The 1,967-nt window shown below is 59.7% G+C and overlaps 1 protein-coding gene across 1 annotated transcript in view; it reads left to right on the top strand.

Annotated features, from left to right (window-relative positions):
• Positions 1-1,967, top strand: part of ROBO4 (roundabout guidance receptor 4) — a 6,956-nt gene that overhangs the window by 1,127 nt on the left and 3,862 nt on the right. The window contains 5 exon segments of the mRNA XM_029962053.1: positions 537-547; positions 640-752; positions 867-1,086; positions 1,175-1,296; positions 1,840-1,965. Coding sequence (XP_029817913.1) covers positions 537-547; positions 640-752; positions 867-1,086; positions 1,175-1,296; positions 1,840-1,965 — 592 coding nt within the window.

Raw genomic sequence — 1,967 nt, 5'->3', positions numbered from 1 at the left:
CCATCTAACAGGGTCCATCTAATGGGGTTCATCCAAGGGGTTCATTCGAGGGGAGTCCATCAAAAAAGGGTCCATCCAGCTGAGGGGATCCGTTCAAAGGGAGGGTCCATCTAAAAGCATCCATCCAACAGGATCCGCCTAAGGGCTCCATCCAGGCAAGTCCGTGTAAGGGGATCCACTTAAGGGGACGCATTGAGGTGGGAGTCCATCCAAGGGGATCCATTCAAGAGAGCCCACCTAAAGGGGATCCAGCCACGGTGGCTCCTACAAGAGTATCCATTTTAGGGAGTCTGTCCAAGGTGGGGGTCCATTAAAGGGGGATAGGACAAGAGGTATCCATCCAAAGGCTCCATCTAAGAGGTACACAGCAATAGGGGTGTGTCAGAGGGGCCCATCCCATGTCCACAAAGGGAACATATCAAAGGGGGCCCATCCAAGAGGTCCAACCAAGATGTGTCCATCCAAGACAGACCCATGAAAAGGTATCTGTCCAAAGGGGTCCCCCCCAAGGGGTACATCTGAGTGGATCCATCTAGGGAGACATCAGGTACAGGTATCTGAGGTGGGTGTCTGGGTAGGTGCCAGGGGACTCCACTCCTGCCTGGAGCTGCCATTAGCCTTCCTCCCTCTGCCCCACAGATCGGCTGCCAACGGGCCGGCGGGACGCTGCCCCACGGGACCTGCTGGCTGTGCGGCTGCACCTGGACAATGGCACGGCGCTGCCCACCGCTGCTGTCCGGCTCCGCTGGAGGGTCAGTGTCGTGCCGGAATGTCCCCAGTGGAGGGCGGGGATGGGACACGGGGATGAGGCTGGAGACACATGCCCATGTCCCACCACGACTCGGAACCCTTCCCATCCCCTTCAGATGCTGATGCCGGTGCCGGTGCCGGTGTCCTACATGGTGCTGTACCGCAGCCTGCTCCCGGCCACCACCCCTTGGGTCCAACACGACGCAGGCAGGGAGCTCAGCACCATCATCCCCGCGCTCCGCAGGGGCTACAAGTACGAGTTCAAGGTCCGACCCTACACTGGAGGGACCCAGGGCTCGGACAGCAACAGCAGGCACCTCTGGATACCTGAGGAAGGTGCGCTGTATGTCCCCAGGGATGCCTGGGTGGAGGATAGGGAGGTTGGTTGGGGGTCCCAGGGGTCTCAGCACCCCTGTCCCGGCAGTGCCCAGTGCAGCACCCCAGCAAGTCACCGTGGGCCAGGCTGAGACAGGGAACGGCACCGTGGTCGTGAGCTGGGAGCCACCTCCTCCTGAGGCCCACAATGGCATCATCCAGGGCTACCAGGTTTGGGGTGACAGGGGGAGGGGGCAGGGCTTGGGGGGCTTCTGACCAAGGAGGGTCCATCCAAGGGGATCCATCCAAGGGGTCCATCCAGGAGGGATCTCAACATGGGGGTTCATCCAAAGGGGCTAATCCAGGTGGAGGTAAATCCCAGGGCATCTGTCTAGTGCCATTCATCCAAGGAAGCTCATCCAAAGGGGTCCAGCCTAGGGGAGTCATCCAAGGGGGTCCACCCAAGGGGGATGTATCAATGGGGGTCCATCCCAGGGGCATTTACCCAAGGGGATCCATCCTAGTGGCATGCAAGGGAGCCCATCCAAAAGGGTCCATCCAAGGGGGATCCATCAAGGAGATTCATCCAAGGCAGCCCATCCAAGTGAGTCTATTCAAAGGAGGTCCATCAATGGGAGTCCATCAAGGGACATTCATTTGAGGGGGTCCATCCAAAGCGGTCCATCCAAGGGGATCCATCCACAGGGGGATCCATTAAAGGGGGTCCATCAAGGGTAATCATCTAAGGGGACTCATCCCCTTGGTGCCTGCCAGGTCTGGTCAGTGGGCGAGGGCTGGCAGCGCCCCACCAACAGGACAGTGGATGGAGGCACCCATCGCCTGGAAACCCTCCTCCCACACCCCGGCGTCGAATTCTGTGTCCAGGTGGCAGCTTTCAACGG

The sequence above is a fragment of the Manacus vitellinus genome, unplaced genomic scaffold, assembly GCF_001715985.3.
Source record: "Manacus vitellinus isolate BGI_N305 unplaced genomic scaffold, ASM171598v3 scaffold_41_pilon, whole genome shotgun sequence".
Taxonomy (NCBI): domain Eukaryota; kingdom Metazoa; phylum Chordata; class Aves; order Passeriformes; family Pipridae; genus Manacus; species Manacus vitellinus.
The sequence above is the reverse complement of the archived record's forward strand: the minus strand, read 5'-3'. Positions and strand labels throughout refer to the sequence as shown.